This window comes from Spea bombifrons, chromosome 4, assembly GCF_027358695.1.
Source record: "Spea bombifrons isolate aSpeBom1 chromosome 4, aSpeBom1.2.pri, whole genome shotgun sequence".
NCBI classification, from domain to species: domain Eukaryota; kingdom Metazoa; phylum Chordata; class Amphibia; order Anura; family Pelobatidae; genus Spea; species Spea bombifrons.
Genome location: NC_071090.1, coordinates 45044368 through 45063776, shown reverse-complemented (window position 1 = coordinate 45063776; position 19409 = coordinate 45044368). Strand labels below are relative to the sequence as shown.

The 19409-nt window shown below is 37.5% G+C and overlaps 1 protein-coding gene across 1 annotated transcript in view; it reads left to right on the top strand.

Moving 5' to 3' along the window:
- Positions 1-19409, top strand: part of NTN4 (netrin 4) — a 53227-nt gene that overhangs the window by 4940 nt on the left and 28878 nt on the right. Inside the window, exon 2 of the mRNA XM_053462037.1 lies at positions 6899-7428. Coding sequence (XP_053318012.1) covers positions 6899-7428 — 530 coding nt within the window. The remainder of the gene's footprint in view (positions 1-6898; positions 7429-19409) is intronic.

Sequence of the window (19409 nt, the reverse complement as noted above, 5' to 3'; positions counted from 1 at the left end):
GTCAATATTACCATGAATATCACTGATGATTTGAATTGTACAGAGTAGGTATAATACATGTTAGATATAATACAGAGACAATAGCTAGTTTAAAAAAAAATGATATGATTATATCAAGAAAATAGACAGATTTGATGGGCTGAATTGTTCTCACCTGCCACCAAAGTCTAACATTTCTATGATTCTATAAGCGGGCCTGTGGTTGCCTTTAAAAAGCATTTCAAATGATTACATGATATTCAACATTTTATTTGAATTACTTAATGTAAGCAATAATCAAACTAAGATTTTTCTGATAGGAGCAAACACTTTATATTCATGATTACCCTCCTCATTACTCTAACCTTTTCACAAATTCATTATTTTATTTTAGATTGTATTATTTTAATATTTCTCTTTGCATTGTTGTAGCTACCCCTGTCTCCAAATTCCAGTTATATTCTTTTACTTTGGACAGTCTTCAAAAGTGGTTTGTATTTATTTTAAGAGGATAAAATAAAACTACTTTTAAAACAACTCCATATCTGATGAAATAATATACAGAAAATGTGATGTAGACAGAGTAATGTTATAGTTCTTATGAAAAAAACACTCTTTGAACACTGTTTAAAATGCATTTTTTAATGCCGTGCTAATGCTGGGTTACTTTGTTCAGAAAAATGAAAATAAACATCTCTCCAGGCATTCTCCACTGATTCATGTTCTCTGAAATTGTTTGATTCATTGGGCCTTTTGATGTGTGCATTAATTTTGCCTTGCCGAGGTTTGTTACTTTAGTTCTGTGGGCTACCAGTTTTTCCTGTGGGATCTCTGCCCTCTATTACTTAAGGGATAAGTAAATGCGAAGGAAGCTTCATATGCTCTGAATTTGATTTAAGCATATTATATTAAAATTCACTGGGCCATAGGGGAACACTGGGATATTACTGTAGGGTGAGAAAGCATTGACATTTTGTAATAATAATAGATCAAAGAGTGTAACGCTGCCTCTTCTTTGCCAAAGGGGACAGGGAGAAATCATTACAAAGTGAGCTGTTGGCTCCAGTGGCATGGAATGAGGTCATGATGCCAAAACCGACTTGTACTAAGATATAGATTACTCAGTGGTGTATTCCCTGCTTGTTCAGACGTTTATTATCTCTGTCGTTTAATCTGTGCACGTGTTATACTTATATGCACAGCACAGTATGCCATTGTGCAAAATCTCCCCAAACAGCAATGCCAGATGCATCATATACTCATAGGAAGAAGCACCTCCATGAGCAGTTCTTCTTTATAGCTCTATGAAGCAGTTTTATCACCTGCAAGTTATGAAAAAATAGGAACTTTGATATGCACATGGAATTCCTAAGGCAAATTACTTTTTTTCATATAGCTTATAAAGATATTTTTGATCTATTGCCCAAGAAGGCTTGTGTGGTTTAGCATAACTTTCTTGTTTGGGGATCAGGTTTCTCAGTACCTTTTGAAATTGTGTTTTGCGGTAAGGTTTGCTACAGCAGAGAAATGGCAAGAGGTATAGTGATTAATTTCCCCCTGGGGTGCCTTGGTTTGAAGATTATTTTTGTATATTTTTAGTCCATATCTAAAACCTTTGTGCTATTTTAATTGCAAACGAGGTGAATTAATTTAAATAGCTGTTTTGGTATATATGGCAGTAATGTGATTAATTACGGTGCCTTTCGAATGCAGGGCCCCTGAGCAACTGCCTAGTGTTCCCATGGGTTAAGACGGCACTGCTTATAACTAAGGTAATCTTTTATGCAGACCTCAGATCAGTCGCTGATCCTTCGCTATAGCACTTCCCCAATCCGCCGAATCAGCAATTCCTCTACCTACTATAGCCCCTCAAACTCATAAAATGCACAATTTTGTGTATTCAAAGACTTTCCAGACTCAGTGGAATGCGGCATGATCTTCCACAGTCCTCCCTATCAGTCTATGTTCCTCTTCACTCTTTGCGGTCTAAATATCCCATGATCCTCAGGCTGCCTTAAGGTTGACTGAACATTATGGGACATGTTCCTAAAGATGAACAACTCATCTCCGAGTCACTGGCAGGTGACTATACAAGATTTTGTTCACTAGAAATATGGATTCAATTACTAACCCCAGTCCTAGCTCCACACTACTTTACATAGATGTGTGTATGAGTCAGTGGCAGAGTGCATGTTTCTACATAGGGTCGCCTTTTATATATGGAAAACATGTAGAATTGAGCCTAAGTATGCAGAAGATATTTTATGTTTGTGAATAATATGATTTTTGTTTCTAGTTTTTTCAATACCAGGGATATCTCAATACTTAGTAAAGGTATTTGGAGGTAGAATTATTGTGTGAAGCAAATTTATCTGTGTGTTCTTATAATCTCACGAAAGGGCATCCATTCCTGGAGGGCACAGACAAGACCTTGCATGTGCTGCACTTACCTGTTTTTATCAGCAAGCGTTCGCATCACATACGCCGTGAGCTTGTATCATGAGAACTATACCGTAACATGCAGATAAAGAGTACATCTGTCACTTAACTATGATGAGCACATGTACTGCATATACACACAGACTCAGTGCGTACCGTGTTTTCCTGACTTGTGGATTTTTCATATACGTGGTCTGAGAAATATTGTAATATAATCTTAATTATTACAACTCAGTAGTAGTCTCAATGTAGTTCCATTGTTATTGTATGTATGAACTCACATAAAGAATAAAGATATTTATTCTTGATCACCGCCTTACTGTATCCTGCTGAGGCTTCCATTTCCTTCCTTTTCATCCTCTTCACACTCAGCGCACACTGTAGTCTGCTGATTACGTTTTGTCCATAGTTACGTTTTGTCCATGCTTATGTTCAGCTGGATACGCCACTATATTACTAGTGAGAAAGCATAGGGTAGTTGACTGTGTGATATATCAAGACTGTCAAGTGTCAGTAAACTCATTGACAGATAGTTAAACAAGTAAATACCGGATTGCAGTGCGTAATGATTGATAACTTCTTTGTTTGAAAATGCGATTGCTGATGGACAGCCAGTTTATTCACTGGATGATGTATTTACCCGACAATATACAATAGTATATATGCAACTGGAATGCCTCAATGCCAAAATGGTCAGCTTCTCTCTGATCCATTACATAGAGTTTAATTTCACTATTCTGTTTCTCAGGTTTATATGTTGTCAGCATGCCTGTGCCCACTGTAGTATCTGTGTAAATCAGGAGGAGCAATAGATCTGTGTCTATTATTTATATTTAGAATTAATAACATTGTAGACAATAATACAAATGCAGAAAACGTTAGCTATCATGTTATATGTTACACGCATATTTAGTTCTGCATTTAAAGATTTGTTGATACATATTGCCAGATATTGTGAACGAGTTCCATGCATCATCTCTGATGCAGTTCAGAATCCTTTCTACATGACACTACATGACATAAGATTAGTCAGTCACATTGTGTTCCTCGGCTCACATTCTTCTACCATAACCACCTCCACGCACGATTAGAACATTTCTGCGCATGAAAAATTCTTTACAATTTTTAGAAGTTTGACTTGACACATAAGTGATTTTTAGGAAATAACAAACAAGGTTATAGCCGATAACTGACATATTTTGTTGAATTCTAAGATTGAAATATTTTAAAGACTTCCAAATAGCCAAAAAAATCTGTTCTGTCAGGTGAAAATTTATTTTGGAAGAAAATAGCAATAATGTACAAGCAGTGGCAACATTTCTTTTTTAACTTTCTCCTTAATATTTGTGTTTATAACAGGTGCAGGCAGGCTCAGTTTTTTGCCCCATACTCTTAATTCTGCATGCACTAATGAATAGATGGTGGTGTTACACAGCCATATGTACCCTCTTAGGATTACTGTGTTATGCTAGTGACATAAAGAGCTGTCAGATCAGGTTGGACCTGTAATCTGACACTGACAATCTTTTTGTGATTTTAAGAATATTACATGTATCTATGACCCTTGAGTTGTTATTAGGAGTGTTGGTGCCCAGTCTTTATGCTTCATTTGCGGCACATTTTCAATGTAAGGGGCCTGCACAGACCGCAGATCTCTCACACACAGAATTAACATGGGGGTCCTTCCATCATCATCCAGATGTAGATTTAGCAGTCTCAGACTACAACTGGCAATAATTTGTATATAAAGTGAATTTTGTGTACAATTTCAAGTGTGGCTGGACTGCCATAACGATCTTTCTTCTGGTTCAATTTTTCCATTAATTGCTATAATAAATAAGGCCACTTTTAAAATTTTGCCCCAAAATAACCACTGAAACACAAACAGCTTGTCAGTGCCCCCAAACAGCCTCCCTGCGCCATCTTTGCACCAAACAGCTTACCAATGCTGTCCTTGTGCCCCCAAACAGCTTATCGGTGCCACTTGTTCTCCAAAGAGCTTGACAGTGCTATTCTTGTCCTCAGAACAGCATGTCTGACAGAACACGAAGAGCAGCTCCTCACTGTGAGGCAAACACTGGGTTCTTTCCAGCACTGATTCTGTGTGCTGTGAAGGACTCTGTGAGTATAGCAGGAAGATCCAAGAAAAGACTTTGAGGAACCAGATGCTGTCCCAGGCAGCACTGCCTCGGAAGTAGGTAAAGCTCCGCACGTCTGGGGGGGAGAAAATAAAATGTGCTACTTTGGTGACTTGGGCTTTAGCCCAGGTAGCCCTCTCCTAGCGACACTCTGCTCTGAGCTATTGCAATAGATGCAACTATGGATAAAATGTAATCATACTTGACAGGGGCTCTCCAAAGATTTTCTTGAGGTCATATGGCTAAAATATACTATGGCTGATCTTATTATTCCTTTTAAAGTGCCAGTATTTTCAGAGGTAATGCTTTCTGCTCAATCACTGTGTTCTCAGGTATGACTATGGTGCGTCGCAGAATTAAAGAACAAATCATTTATGTTTAAGCATATATTTCAAAATTAAGACAGGTTCTGGATATGATGGTATTATGCACATTGCATAAAGTCCTTTGTTGTTGCACACAAATTGACAGGCCTGGAAATGGCTTCTGTTAAATAGACAGGAAATGTTTCTGTAAATGGATAATTTAGAACTTTGAAGTTTTATAGTTTCCAGCTAATCCAGGGGATTAAAGACACTTTAAAATGTTTCAAGGATCATTCACTCAAAACTAATGGGAGCTATAGGTGGTATAGAGACAGAATACCAAGTAGCAATATATTTTTTACAGTATGTTGTTCACAAGATAACCTGGATCTTCCTTGGAGGAAGTCTTTGATCTCTTGGTGGTAGAGAGATGTTTGGCTTGGCTTACTCCATGTCCAAAGCCACAATTCCATGATTCACGAATATTGACCCAGATCAGCCAACTCCCACCTTTCGTATGGGCATGGAGAGGGAGACATCCTGGCCAGAATACCAGTGCAATTCCTGATTATGATTATTATATATATTTGCCAAATATTACATATATGTATTGTTAATTTGGAACAATTTGGGGACTAATATTAAGATACTAATTAAGAACTTATCTGACCCATACTGTCTATCTGGCCCACTGGGCAGATGCCTGGTGGGCTGCTAGCCAACATCACTCCATACACACCTGATCTGCTGCTCCAGCTGCAATGTGTGGCTACGGCCTGGATATGCATTCTGTGTGAGTGTAGTGTGCCAGTCCAGCCCTGAAATGTATCAAATAGGCCTTTTTTGGCTACCAGCAACTCTCCTCTGTTATACTTGGTGCTACAGTTTGGATGAACCATCTTTAGATCGTGCTTCCTGAGAATTTTGACCCAGAATATCTCAGAATTGTACAATCAACGTTGATTTGATAATACATGAGTCTTCCGATTAGATTTTAGATTTTTTTAATCATAAGAGACTCAAGAAGTCAAATATACGTGTAAATGCTTTGGGTATTTTTTTTGTTTGTTTCTTTTTTATAACTTGATAGAGAGGGGGTACCCTTAATATATTTTGACCTGTGCATTTCTGGACAGTTACTGAAATATAGGGGGAAATGTTATCAGTTTTAGTTGTTATTTTATATGATGTTTTTGTTTTACAGTCAGAAAATCCTCCTTAGGTAAAATTATGTTTGTGGAGGGAATGCAAGTGTGAAATGGTTTTTTGTACATACTTACTATAATTACATTGTCACTCACATACTTTATGGGGTAATGTGGTCATGGTGCAGCGAGGCTTACACGATAATTATTTTGCTGCTGTATTTGTGGTAGAAAAGAATGACAATGAGACCCGCCTCTGTCATTAATCTATGTCAGTGGTTTTAGAATGACATTTTTACAATAGCAGTATCGTGGCAGTTCTGGGAAGTTTGTTCAGGTTGACAATGAAGATAATATTTAACAATCGGGTATGGAGAACTTTTAGTTTAAGAATGCAGCAGTAATGACAATGACTATATTGTTTAAGACCGTGCTTGGAAAGGATCCAATCTTATTTGTATGCATGTATATTTTTTTATTTAAATTAAGTACAATTAAATGAAATACAGAATTCATACAGACCTTATATTCATGTACAATAGTTATCTACATTGGAGAACGTTCCATGCATTCTAAAGGTTGCCCTATCTTAAATTTTTGCACCTCAAAATTAACTAGTGAATAAACCAAGTTATTGGGTAATTGTATATGAAAGACAGGGAAGTGAACTTCTGCTCTTAGGCTCTGCATCATTATTCCTAACCTAAACTGGCTGTTGGTGGCAGCTGATTGGTTAGCACAGCCATTGTAATGAGGTTCAAGGAGAGAATGTGATATATGAAAGGGATTATATTTTGGGACCTCTCTTTGATTGCTTTTACTGAAAATGTTTGTAAAAATATAATTGCATGTCTTTCAAATAACTATTTTTGTTTAATGGGTTTCATTGTAGGACTAAGCAGTATGGTCAGAACTGGGTCTCACTGTGAAAGGGCTTGCAATCCTCGGATGGGTAACATCGCCATTGGCAGGAACTTATGGACAGAAACAACATGTGGGCATAATAACACTGAACTGTACTGCACATATAGCGAGAATCCGGACCAGACCTGCAGACAACCAAAGTGTGACAAATGCAATGCCGCGCTCCCACGGCTTTCCCACCCACCTTCAGCCATGGCAGACTCGACGTTCAAAATACCCCGCACTTGGTGGCAGTCGGCCAGGGATACTCAGCGGGAGATCATACAGCTGGATCTGGAAACTAAGTTTTACTTCACTCATTTGATCATGGTGTTCAAGTCTCCTAGGCCTGCTGCCATGATTCTGGAGAGGTCTCAAGATTTTGGCCTTTCCTGGCGACCATACAAATTCTTCTCCACAAACTGTTCTGCCACCTTTGAGCTTGCAGATGATGTTACAGAAAGAGGAGCTCTTTGCACCTCCCGATACTCCCAGCCTTTTCCATGTAGTGGAGGAGAGGTAGGTGCTTTTAGCATTATTTTTAATTATACATACAATGTGTTGGGCTAAATACAAAACAGTACTTTCATACACAAAACCAGCAAGTCAAGTGCTTCCACCTCTCTTTAGTCACACCACATTTTTTTTTAATTTCTTGGTTATGGTGCTGTGTAGTAGACTTGTGCACATGGACCAAAAACGATTTGGACAAATTTCTGGTTTTGTTCTTGCACCATTTATTTTCAGACAACAAATTGTGTTTCCTGCCCTTTCAGTACGGACCAAATTTGGAGGGCTTTTCCATTTGGAAACAAACTTTGTTGTCTCCATGCCTTCTTCACCAAGTACTTCTTGTCCCCTTCTTCTTTTTCTGCAGCTCCGCTTCTTGTGTTACCTCTTCTTGTTCTTCTTCCTTGGTCCTCCTTGTCTTGCTGTCTACTGTATTAACTAGGCCTCCCAGAGCACTTCCATGCACACCCTCTCGCTCGATCAGAGGAATGGAAAGAGTTGGGTCTCGTGGGGTGTGCTGTGGCTCCAGACTTTTGTGAAAGCACTGCAAGAAACAAGAATATTGTAGAGGGATGTGCAAAGAAAGAGAAGCGCTTCTGCACCTCTCTTTTTCCGCAAATCCGTCTGCAATATTCCGGCCTCTTGAACTTCCGCAAGAGTGTAGCCAGGGTATGCACCACAGGGACAGCCTCTCTCCATTTTTCCAATCAAGGGTAAGGCTGTCCCCATGGTGTGCACCAAGCTTGCCCCCTGTTGCAGGAGGCCAGGTTATTGGTGGAAACAGTTGGGGAAAGCAGACCAAGAAAGATTTTTTCTACAGTGTGTCCCACTAATAAACTCCTTAATATTTGTAGGACCACCTTACAAATTATCAAGGCTTTGTTTTGCATTAACCATATATAATATAACTATGGATAGCATAACTATAATGAGATTATATTTTAGTTTGCGAAACAGGTAATGGTCAGGGGTGTTTGCTTTGCATACCCTGTTGCCAGGCTCAGTACCATGGTCAGCACCATAATTGAAGCTGCAGCTGTTGATGAACTTCACATACAGATATTCACGTTGTTAATTTATAGATCTAAAACATCACAACTATTATTGTTGAAACACCTGTTTCCGACTACGTGCTTCTTTTCTGACTCTCAGTACATGTATAAAAACTATACTATAATATAAATAGTTTTGCTTCTTTGAACAATCTCTGTGCCCTGTGTCTGAGCTAGTATGATTAACAAAGGGATAAAAAGATCTGACTACCATCGATGCCCTTTTACAATACATTATTAGAAGCAGTCATTCGGCTAAGGAGTCTTGCAAAGTCAGCATCATTTTTCTGGTATTAGTCATATTATATTACAGAAGTTGTCTACGAGGTTATCAAGCCAGATTTTATCGGGATGGAGGCCAATATTATTACAAAGAGAGCTGTCTATTAGATAACAGGGCAATCTCAGGACGAACGCTGTCTGCATTAACTGCAGATTAGATAATTCTTGTTTCTGAGTGCGTATAATAATACAGAATGGGTCTTTACTGAGTGTGTCCCTGAACAAAGGTTTATTTATAACAGGCAGCATTGCAAAAAGGATTTCTTTTCCATGTTGAGTTGGGTATCCTCTATATAACAGTATTATGTATTAATTACTTTCTTGAAATTGCACTCTTTGACAATTTGTTTTCTTGGTCTAAACAAGTTATAATACTGCATGGTATCAAGTGAAAATGCCATCATTATAATGTCCAATATATGCTGCATCTTGAAAAGTAAGTACATTCAACAGTTCATATAGGTCAATGACATCTGGTTGTGGATGGGACTGACAATGTCTTTTGTGCCTTGTGCCAGAAAATCACTTAAATATTACAATATTGCTTAATAAATGTAATAGTGCCTCTCTCATAATATGTTTCTGAATTACACAAGGCCCTCCACATTAATAAGATAACTTTCATCTAGCCAAGGAGTCAGGAAGCCATTTTTAATAAAGACTTTTAATGGAACGTTAAATTTCAAATTACCAGCACTGGGGTTCATTATACTGGTAGCGTAAAGGGCATGTATACCACCCTTCTCATATACTCTTACGTGTGTCGCAGTTATAAAGCTAGAACTATTTTAAAGTCAGACCTTTTCAACTTTTCACATGTACTGTAAGCAGATGATTTTGTGCCCTGGTGATTAATGTAAGATTTTATCAGGTGACAGGACCACTTTAAAGACCAAAGAAGTGCCTAGAAGGAACTAGAATGAGACAAGGCATGCATTTGGTAATTTATGTTTAGGGGGCAATTATATCTACCGCCTTTTTTTTTAAGTAAATGAGGGGAAGATTGTGTCGGATATAAATCAAGAGGAGGCATGACAGTGTATTTCTTAATAAGCCCAATTAGACACGGCTTGTTTAGGATTGGGAGCATAGCAAAAATATCAGTTTTAGACACATTTTACAATTTAGTTTTAGAATTCTTCTTTCCGATAGCATTTTAACAGCTACCCCCCCCAAATACATTAATTTAATTAATAAATGGAACCTAAAAAAGATTACCATGTCCTGCTTATATTTAATAAATCAGTTTAGTTTGAGGAGTGGGATGGCTGGTGTTGAGTGGAGCTGTGTTAAGCAATATTCATATTCCATAACATCTGTAAGATGCTCATTAGGTAGAATAATATATTTTTGCTCCTTATCTTGTATTTATACTTTGGAGGCACCAAACTTCTTATCCTTACATGTCCATCATAATAAAAATCCACAATTTGACCTTGTTTTATTTTAGGTTTAAAGAAGGAAATATTTTGCCTATTTTTTTATTAACCGCTTATATTACCGTCCCAAGGGATTTTATACACCTATTTCTAATCGTTAAAACATGATTTATGGAAGTGAGGAATATATTCCTTATTTTCTTCCATGAGTGAAATAAATCTTCTGTCTTGGAACTGAAAGAGAATAATTAAGAATGTTTTCTCCGAAGTAACTGCTTTTCTCTTGGTGTTTACAAATTGGTTCTGCCAAGGTTTCTTGACGTGGCGTCCAAGTGTCCAGGAATTTGCATTTTCTGCAGACTACACAATGTAACAATGCAGAGAACCCTTTTGCCGTCCATATTTCTCTGATATGTTATCAAGCTGAATAAATTCACATATCCCGGATAGTTACAGTTTAACATTCCTGTGATATGGTTTGATACTGGGTGCATGCTAGAAATGTGAATAACACTTCTTCCTTTTTAAACTAGTGCCCTGTGGTGCTTTCACTGGGGTTTCAAAGTAAAATATTTGGCAATTAGGGCTGGCAAGGTGTGTTGGGGGGTTATTGCTCCCTCGGCTGCTTTCGTGTGAACATTTGGGACTTCTACCAGAAGCATTTTACGTATAGTTCATCAGAAAAGCACCAAGATTAACAAGGGTTTGACAGCATTTATCAATTTGGGTCATATAATGATCCCATGTGATCTAAATTGTAGATATTTAAATAACTAAAACATGTGTATAAATTTCTGGCATAACACAAAGCCAATAACCACCAGTATAGAGAAGATGTTTCTCAATGATACATCATCTAAAAAAGGGCCAATTGGAGTTACAGAGCATACAGGGTTTCTGCGGATGTCAGATTAGAGAACGTTAATAGACATGAGCTAATAGTGAAGTTTAAATTCTGGATTCGCACAAAGGACTCTGGCAAACCAGGAGTTTTATTTTAATAGGAATAAGGGAACAACAAAGATAATGTTGACATAAGATAAAGACATCTCTGATTCTTTCTACTCAAATCTCATAATCTCTCTCTTTCCTTTTTCTCTTTAGTAACTACGCTTATTTTGATTTCAGTAACATAAAAGACACATTTTTATTTGTTTTGTCATGGAATTTCATAAAAGGCTGCTTCCAGTCTTGCAAATCTTGAGAGTTTTGGGTCAATATAGTGAACTGACCTTCACTCTTACCTAATTAATATTTGTTGTTAAAAAGAAGTTGAAATATTTTGAACAGGAACATCATTTTCCTTATTGTGCAATTCCAGAATCACTTCCCATATCGAATGACATTTATTACTGTGGAGATTATTTCAAAGCAAGCTAATTTTTGCTCATTAACCTTAGTTAACCCCAAATAGATACTCCATTATACAAAAGAAATGAAACTCCCAAATCCTCTGTAATATCATCAGATCTATAGTGCAAACAGTGGGAGTAGGGGATGAACAACCGGACTTGCATGACTAGGTACATATTAATATTCAGATTAATAAATGATGTAACATATGTTTGAGTGGGGGCCAAGTGTTTTCCATGTGTGGGAAACTATAACATTATTTATAAGATTTTATCAAATTCTGTTGCATGGAATTCTGTGTGTATGAGTGGATTGCTGGCCTTTACACCTTTGATAGGACAGAATATGAAAGTATGTATCTTACCTGTTTTAAATTCAAGCCCATGACCTAGCTTGTGCTAAAGTCAACATTGTATGAGTTAATAAACCATCATATAGGGTAGAAAGGAATGTATAGAATTAAATTGGCTAAGTGTAAAGGAGCCATAAAGGAGTCCCTAAAATGTTGGGCGTTAGGTACATAAACGAATGCCGCAGTTAATGTTTAGGTCTTACTCTTAACCATAATTTGAGACATACAGTGGAGTTTATTCACTAAAGGGCGATTTGCCGGGAGAGATTGCAAATGTGGTTTCTCCAGGACAAACATCTGAGCTGGCCCTGAATAGTACATAATTCAGTTTCCATGGAAACAAGCCAAACTCTACCTATAGTAACTGCTACTTGGCAGCTACCGTGCAAAACCACAACTCAAGCAAAGCCTTTTTTATTTAGTTAAACATTTCATCATCTTTTTGTAGGTAGCAATATACTAAACTACTATCTGCTAGATTAAAACAAAAGGGTGAAGGAGGCATTATTGTAGTAATTAAACTAGCGTTTATAAAATGGTCTTCCTAGCATTCATCATAGTCTTACTGGGCTTAGCATCAATGAACTTTTTTTTAAAGGTTTTTTTTTTAGATTTTCTAATGATTTAATTTAAATCAAACAAAGACAGGGAGTTAATCCAGTTTATCTGTGGTTAGAATGTTCTCAATGGCTCCACTTTAAAAGTCTGTTTGCGCTGTGTCGTACTGCTGAACACTCTCGCAGGGTGCTGAAGGAAGATGGACAGATGTCTGATCAATAATGATACAGAAATAGGAAAACAATGTGTCTTTGTTTGATACCCAGATGAGCCAAATCGCTTTGTTACACATTGATTGCTGAATACTTGTTGATAAGTTCTAAGAGCTGTTTAGGACTGATTATGGAAGTTATAGTGTTACTATGACATTAGACTAGATTAGTCTTGCTCTTGGACAATTTTCCTGACTCATGTCACATTTTTTATATTTAGTTTATCTGATTTAATTAAGAATCAGCTCTACACTTTTATTATAATTTGCAATGTACTTCTCCTTCTCTGTTTCGGATATACAATGACTTAGGCTACTAAGATGTAGAGCCTAATATAATTCCCTCTGCATCCTAGTTCCCAGTAAGTTCGGCTTGTAATGTTATAATTGTTTTACAGTCAAAAATGGCACACTTACAGATAAATCCATAAAAAGACAAAACATTTTATTGATTGTTTCTATAGGATCCACAGCTATCACGGGGGTGCTATTACAAAATCACATTGAGGAAAACAAATGTCTTGGTTTTAGGATGCATGGCACTTACCCCAACTAATAATGGGGTGGTGGGGTTGTTAACTCTTGTAAATGAATTACTTTACTTCTTCAGGTGGATCTTGATGTGCAACAACTGTGCTTTCTATTTTATAATATGTAAAATGAGTGACCAAAAATCCTGGATAACAGAGCAGTGATTTGTAAACTAGTAAATGGGCACAGTCACCATAGCAAATGTAGCAACATTTTTTTTTACTTTGCCCCGCAATTACTCTTTATACATACCCCCATTGTATTTTCCATAATTGATCATCTAATGATCTACCATTACTTGGCCTAAACATTATGCAGTTGGGTCCCTAGAACACACACCCAGCTCCCTAACATAATACACACAGCACTATAGGACAATAAAAGCTAATGCTCTGCACCCTGCCCTTAACACCCTCAAACCCTTATAATATTACACCCTGTGTCCTCCACATCTCCCTATCATAACACACCCTGCTATAGATCTCCACTACCCTTACACAACTTGTACTATTTCAAATATAATAAACTGTATGCATTATAAAGCCAGTCATCACATGCCCTTTAATGCATATGACAGCAGTGTGTCGCCTTTATATTATTAACACATTTCCCCCTTTGCAATTGGATGGGGGATTCAGTAGAATCCATCAAGCATTTGCATTCTCTCTCTGCCCCTATGAGGAACCAGGCTAATGGCCCGTGGGTCACTTACCTTTGCGTGGCAGATCCAGCACCTTATTGTGCAGCCATAGACTAAATACATGCGGCTGTACTCTGCAAGATTATTTAAACGCAGTGTGCAGGAGCACCTACGCTATTTTCTTCCTTAGTCCGGGTACGACTGAACAGGTCTACTGCTTGCTGCTGCTACTGAGATGGCTTATGACCCCTGGGCATGAGCAGAAGGCAGGAGAAAGTGGTGCAAAAACCAGACCATGGAGGGGACAGTGCTCTCAAGAATGTATTTTAACATATGCAAAGAATGCATTTTAACTTAAAGTACTTACAAAGTTCATTGATAAAGCATTCCTTATGTTTTTTTTGTGATATGTTTTCTTCACCATAATGACCAGCACACAGCACTTTATTGGCATTCAAAAATGTCTTAAGTTTAGCCACCTTATCCGTTTGTATCCTCACAAGGATTGTGTACGATTTAGCTTTGTAGTATCGATGAACACGCTGCTAATTGTTGCAAGTCAGAGCAGGCCCCTCTCTTGGTTGTGCTATTTACTCAAAGAGCAGGTATCTCAAGAAAAAGACAGGCCACAGGCCATAAATCTCTACTGGTGAGGGGTGTGTGTTAGTTTACCTGAGGCAAAAATATTTAAGATTGCAGACAAAACAAAAATTGGTGAGTCAGTATTTGTGTAGGGAATAAAAACATGTTGTGGTGTAGGAGCACTATGTGCATTCATACCTTAGAGGGTTTATTCTAAACCACCTCAAAGGTCCCTAAAATTGCACATGGCATGCTGATTTGTTACGTAACTGTTTGCCACCTGTTTTAACCCTTCGGTCATAAAGGTGCTCTTCCACCTGAAACATTAATTGCATGCACTAAAAGAGTTATAGCCCTTCTGCCTCATAGCAGGTGGCCAGCCACCATATTGGGTGATCAGGATTCCTCTAGAGCCACTGCTCGGTGGGCCAGTTAAAAGGGAGATCATTGATTTCCTCAACAGGCCCATTAACGCCATGGAGTACTGTACTGAGTTGGCAGAATCATCCCTAGTTTCCTTCGGCCTGAAACATCCTTAACAAGTGGAGCACTGGGATATGACGCCATATCCTGACAAGGAGGAAAGTGCCTTTGGCTAGGTCTAGGTCATCATTAATTATGGTGAAAAGTGTGAACTTTCAACAGCTCTACAAATTATGCCTTTACTTACAAAAGTATTTAATTTGGCAGACCAGATAGAATGGTGTCTATAAACCAGATGGTTAAGAAACAACTGTAGCCGGCACACCATCCGTAGCAAGCTGTACCACAATGTTGCTGACTGTTCCCCATCGCAGTAGTTAATTTGAATACAATATTTTACAATGATTTCATGATTAAGGGACAGCGCAAACAAATTCTATTGTTTATTTACCTGCATTTTTTTTATCACAATGTGTAGATCACTGTATGTACACAATGTAAGTACTTTTTAGCTTTAATACAAACTTTAATTTGCAGACACTATTAGGATTACATTTATTGCAAGTAGGTACACATGCTTCTGGCCAAATGTCTTTTTAGCTGACACAAATGGCCCTCACTGTGATTTCTGAGGTTCCTCAATATATAATTATATAGAGGGTCTAAGATTACCAGGCCTTCTGATATTTTTAATTGGTTGTCTACTGTTGGTGGAGAGTCAATGATAGATAAAAGACAAACAGAGACCTCTAGACATTAACAACTCTTTCTTAATCTACCGTAAGACACTACCACGGCCCTGTCAGCTGCCATTGCATGAGGAAATTGGATAGTGCCCACTGAGCTGATCACCTACACTTTACCTTTTTGGAAATCTAGTGCTGCTTATGAATTCCATAAAGAGGACCATGCCATACAAAACGAATACCTAAAATTAGAAGGCTGATACAACTGTGAAAACACACATCCCCACCCCTGTTGATTCAGGTGTGATTTTCTGTAGAGCATTAAATGACAATAAATCTGATAAAATCTGTATTTCTGTATAGGATAGTAATTGGTCTTTGAAATAAGTACAGGAAGGTAGATATAACTCTTAGGCCATTTTTGCTTGTAAAAAAAAAACGTCACTGAAGAGACGAACACGTCCAGGTGTTTAAATATTAATTCAACCAAGTATGTGACAGGATGCACCTGCCTTATAATGCATATTTCTGCTCAAAGGGGTTAAAGAAAGGAAAGAATAGGAAAGTATAAATTCTGTGTTGTGTCAGCACTGTGCTAATCCAGCACACATTGAACTGGTGCGTGAGAATTGGTACATACCATACTAATATCCTGTAATAATTTCACATGCGTTTCCTGCTTTATAAGTCTGTGTTAAACTTTGTTAGTTTAAAAAGGGGACACCGTTTCCTCTATATCTGGCCATAGAGTGCTGTGAGTCCAAAAGGACTGTAGAGGTGCTATGTATTGTCCTACTTAAGGTTCACACAAGTGGATCCATATAGGTCCCTTCATTTACTCTGAGACTGCCAAGAGAATAGTTAAAGCCACTCCGGCAAGAAAAAATGCAAATATGTTGTCAATGCAAGTCTTATAAACATGCCTTTTTCATGATAGATTCATAGATCATAATTTGTCTTGAGCATCTTCACCTGTTTTGCGGCTGAGTAACGTGAGAATTGTACAGTCTGGTTGTAGCCGTCCGTATAATAGCTGGCCTCAGGTAAATGAGACATATGGTCACCTACAAGTGAATAATAACATCTTGTCACTGAAATGTATCTCTCTGTGATGCCTGAGGCACAATTATCCTGATGGCGTCAGATCTGATATGGGTGACTGATCTATGTGAATCTTTGGCAACATGTTCTTATAAATTAAAGATCACTGGAGCCATAGCATGGAGGAGGACCATGGCAGTTTAAGTTCAGCAGTCTGAATTAAGCATAGGCACCATAGATAACAAGCTCATTATTTTCCTTTACTGTTTAGTAATGGAACATTCTTCTTACTGCATAAATATCCAATAGTACATTCCTTTAATGTATATAAACATAATAATGTAATGTATATAAACATAACAGAGACTGTTTATACCAGCCATGTGAACTATACAGGCGTATGTTCCATGAAATGATAGCTCACTTGTTGTCCTTTTGTAACATACTCTCAAATATCAAGGGCTTTACATGCTTTTTCTGAATATGGTATTTGTTTCAGCTGCTTTTTATATGCAGTTTGCTGCTTATGCAGTTAGGTGGGATGTGGTTATGCTATGGTTTAAAAACAATAATTTAATTTACGTAAACCGCACATTTTTTAGAAATGCCTTATACAAATATCTTTCAGGGTTTTTTGTAATTCTGTTGCTGTTTTAAAAAATCTATTTTTGATCTGTTTCCTTTGGTTAGCACAATATGTACGGCGGATGCATAAACATATTTAAACTCCTGGATTATGGTTAATGCTAGACCTGTGTAGCTATGCATAGTCAAACTGAATACTATTTTAGGACTGTAAAGAAAACATTTAAATTTAAAATTAGTATGGATTTGAAGGTCCTATAAACACACAGACACATACATATTTATATTTACCTTGCTAACAAGTATCAGACTACCACTAAATACATTGTACACCGCTACCGAATATTATGGCGCTATATAAAACAATTATTAATAATAATATTAAAACACAATTATAAAGGAACACAGAAAACACTCTGAAGAGAAAGACCTGGGTTATGTTATTTCAGATTCCCCCTGTGGCCATAACTGGAATTGCAGGAGAAATGACAATTCAATTCTTCACATAAGTGGTAGGATTAGAGGATATATGAGACGGGAAGGTATATTTTAAAACAAATATAGAAAACTCTTTCACAATTATCTTCCATCTCTCACTTCCCCTTAATATGGTAGATCTTCCTGCTTAGTATTAAATAACAGATCACTTCTATGTCGGTATCAATACAAATTGTTATTAATGAGACATATATACACATTATGCACATTACAGTGTTGCATAAAACATGTATCCTTTTCTTTAATACTTTTTTTAATGTGAACCTCTCGTAATTGCACTCAAATTCGGGCTGCAAATATATTTGATGCAAACACTTGCTAGAGTTTAAATAACAAATTTTCAATGTATTTTAGTGAGTATGCAAAACGTGTAGGTTTTGCTTTGACTCGCAGTTTCCAGAACGCAGAATAGAATTCAAACCAGTGCTTATGGGCCATAAATACAACTTATGATCATACAGTTTGCTTACTTATGCATAACAGAGAACTCCTACTATAACTCTAGAAAGCTTGCTCCTATGGCAAGGGTGCTACCACTGTAATGCAATACATTGATGTAATAAACCTTGTAATTGAAGGGATACAAAAAACTGTCAAACATAGTTTTTCCAAAGAGAGAAATACACCCAGCATCTAATAAAATTATCTTTTATCTCTTAAAGTTCTTAACATAATTGGCCCTGATTATATGTCAAATTGCAATGTTCCGCTGCTTTGCCCTTACCCTTTCTTCTCTCCAAGGTTCATGTCATGTTCATGTCATCACTGCGCTGCTGCATCCCATACCTTTCCTCCCCCTACAACTTATCTATGAAACTTTCAAACCGTTTAATGTAGCTCAGACATCCCCTTTCTGCACCATCAAAACCATACTGAATTAGCTCTGGAAAAGCTTCCAGAACCCTTCTAAATTGTCAGCATTCATTGGAAACTTGGATGACTTTGTATAGTGTCCCTTTTAAGATGTATTTCTCCTTAGTATACACATTAAGTGGGTTTTAATAAGTATATGTCACATATGTTCATTTTTAAACAGAATCCCATATGTTTATTTAATACTTAGAACATAAAACATGCTAAAGTCTTAGCCTTTTGGCATTAAAACACATTGGGTGTTCTATGTTAAAAAACAATTCTGGTCCATGGTTTTAAAAGTTTAATTACGGTAACATTCCATTGATTTTTCATTACAAAAGTATTGGGACACATGACCATTACACCAACAGAGACTTTTATGACATCACATTCTAAATACATAGACATTAATATGTAGTTGGTTCCTCTTTTGCAGCTATAACAGCTTTGACTCTTCAGGGAAGGCTTTCCACAAGTTTTTGGAGAGTTTCTGTGGGAATTTTTGCCCATTCATCCAGTAGAAGTCAGGCACTGATGTTGGATGAGAAGGCCTGACTCGCAATCTCCATTCCATTTCATCCCAATGGTGTTCTATGGGGTGGAGGTCAGGGCTCTGTGCAAGTCAGTCAAGTTCTTCCACACCAACAACCTATGCATTCGGGCACAGTCATGCTGGAAAAGAAAAGCACCTTCCCCAAACTGTTCCCACAAAGTTGGAAACATAGCATTGTCCAAAATGTATTGATATATTCCCTTCAGCACTTCTCGCCCATACAATGCCCGGCCCTCAACTCCATCCAATACCTTAGGGATGAACTGGAACAGAGACTGTGAGCCAGGCTTTCTGGTCCAACATCTGTGCCTGTCCATCTATGCCATGTCATAAAAGTCCTTGTTGGTGTAATGGTCAGGTGTCCCAATACTTTTGCCCATATAATGTATGTTTCAAGTGGTCATACATA